General features: G+C 37.5%; 1 protein-coding gene across 1 annotated transcript; it reads left to right on the top strand.

Annotated features, from left to right (window-relative positions):
- Nucleotides 1-628: 628 nt before the first annotated feature.
- LOC132314934 (18.1 kDa class I heat shock protein-like) lies at nt 629-1,411 on the top strand. Its single transcript, XM_059813705.1, has one exon. The coding sequence runs from the start codon at nt 974-976 to the stop codon at nt 1,409-1,411; it is 438 nt and encodes a 145-aa protein (XP_059669688.1). The 5' UTR covers nt 629-973.
- Nucleotides 1,412-1,739: the final 328 nt, after the last annotated feature.

Below are 1,739 nucleotides of genomic sequence, written 5' to 3'. Positions count from 1 at the left end.
GTCAATAACATAATTAAGGTCAATCTGATCTTATAAATTTCGTATTGAGTTTAAATTATGTTAAAACATCATGCCAAATTTTGTTACTCTAAATCTTGCCACCCTAAATTTGGACAGGGTGGGCGGGTTGAGAGATCAATACCGACTCAAACAAAAGTTACAAGACCTTCAGCCCATGTCGAACGCAACCCAATCCTCGTAAGCTTTCCAAATCAAGCCCACTGTGTTAACAATTTTTAAAATTGGCTTGAATATTCAAATGGAGTTGGTCTTGGATTAGTTTGGTTACTTCTACGAATAAAAAATTAAAAATTGTAGAAATATTGAAGAATTTCATTTCTCAAAAGTTCAATATTAAAATAATCAAGATTTAAACACAAAAATTGAGAGAAACACTTTTAAGTATATAAAAATTGTGTTAAAATTTGAGTTAATTAAATTCAAGTTAAAACATCATGTTCAAGTCCAACTCTAATTACTAGAAATAGTAGCCCACTCGAACCCACGCAACGAGCTCGTTGTAGTCGGGACACTCTTCCTATCTCGAGTCGGATTGGGTCTGACTATGATACCAGCTATTACAAGTGGGCGCTTACTCATTTACTCAAAAGATCAAGTTGTTGGATAATGCTGTATACTCATTCCATTTATACTGTTTAACCCCCATCCAAATCCGACCCACTTATCTTCATAAAATAAAATAAAATAAATAGAATAATGATATATATTATCAAGTACATGACAAATTTCAAAAAAAAAAAAAAAAAAAAGTACAGGAGAAACTAAGACGTTTGTGGAATAGTGGAGAACACTCTCTCCAATGCAGCCATGATACTACGAGATACATCTTATGTGCTCTATATATTGTACTTATCACAATCCACTTCCCATCAACTAAAAGTCCTCAAAATATCTGAGAAATTTCTGTGTAGTCATCTCAATATATTCTGATCAGGTGAAGAAATAGTGAATCATGTCGCTTATTTCTTGGGACCCCTTTGAAGGCTTCTCAGGCACCCTCGCCAACCCTCCGACCTCTGATCGTGACAGTACCCCTGGCTTCGTCCAACCACAAATCGACTGGAAAGAAACCCCCGAGGCCCATATAATCAAGGCTGATCTTCCGGGGCTCAAGAAAGCAGAAGTGAAGGTTGAGCTCGAAGACGGACAGGTGCTCAAAATCAGCGGTGACAAGAGAAGAGAGCTGGAGGAGGAGGAGGGGAAGAACAAGAAGGGCATGTGGCACCGCGTTGAGAGGACCGTCGGAAAGTTCCTCCGCCGTTTTAGGATGCCGGAAAATGCAAAGATGGATGAGGTCAAGGCTAGCATGGAGAATGGTGTTCTTACTGTGGTTATCCCTAAAGCGGCAGAGAACAAACCAGTGGTGAAGGCTATTGAGATTCCAGGCTAAAGTTGTATGTTTGTGTGTGTTCTGTTTGTTCAACTAAAAGTTCGTATGTATTTTGTATAAAGTTTCCATCAATATAATATAATAAGTTTGGTTCTGTTCAATATAAATTTTTGATAATTTTATTGATCAACCATGCGACATGTTCTTCTTATTTATAATCATTTATGTCAAGTTGTTATGATCTATTTGATTCAAGCTAGATTGTAATTGTAATGATTGCTAGCTTGTGCTGACTGTTGAGCTGATGTTTGCTGAAGATGAAAACTTTGGAAAGAGACAGTAATAGTCCCATGCAAGTAGACTCTCGCAAGTGCTGAGACCTGGCTAA

The sequence above is a fragment of the Cornus florida genome, unplaced genomic scaffold, assembly GCF_030987335.1.
Source record: "Cornus florida cultivar Cherokee Brave unplaced genomic scaffold, ASM3098733v1 CherokeeBrave_3.0.0_Hap2_Chr06, whole genome shotgun sequence".
Classification (NCBI taxonomy): domain Eukaryota; kingdom Viridiplantae; phylum Streptophyta; class Magnoliopsida; order Cornales; family Cornaceae; genus Cornus; species Cornus florida.
Note: the sequence above shows the minus strand (reverse complement) of the source record. Positions and strands in the feature narration are given on the sequence as shown.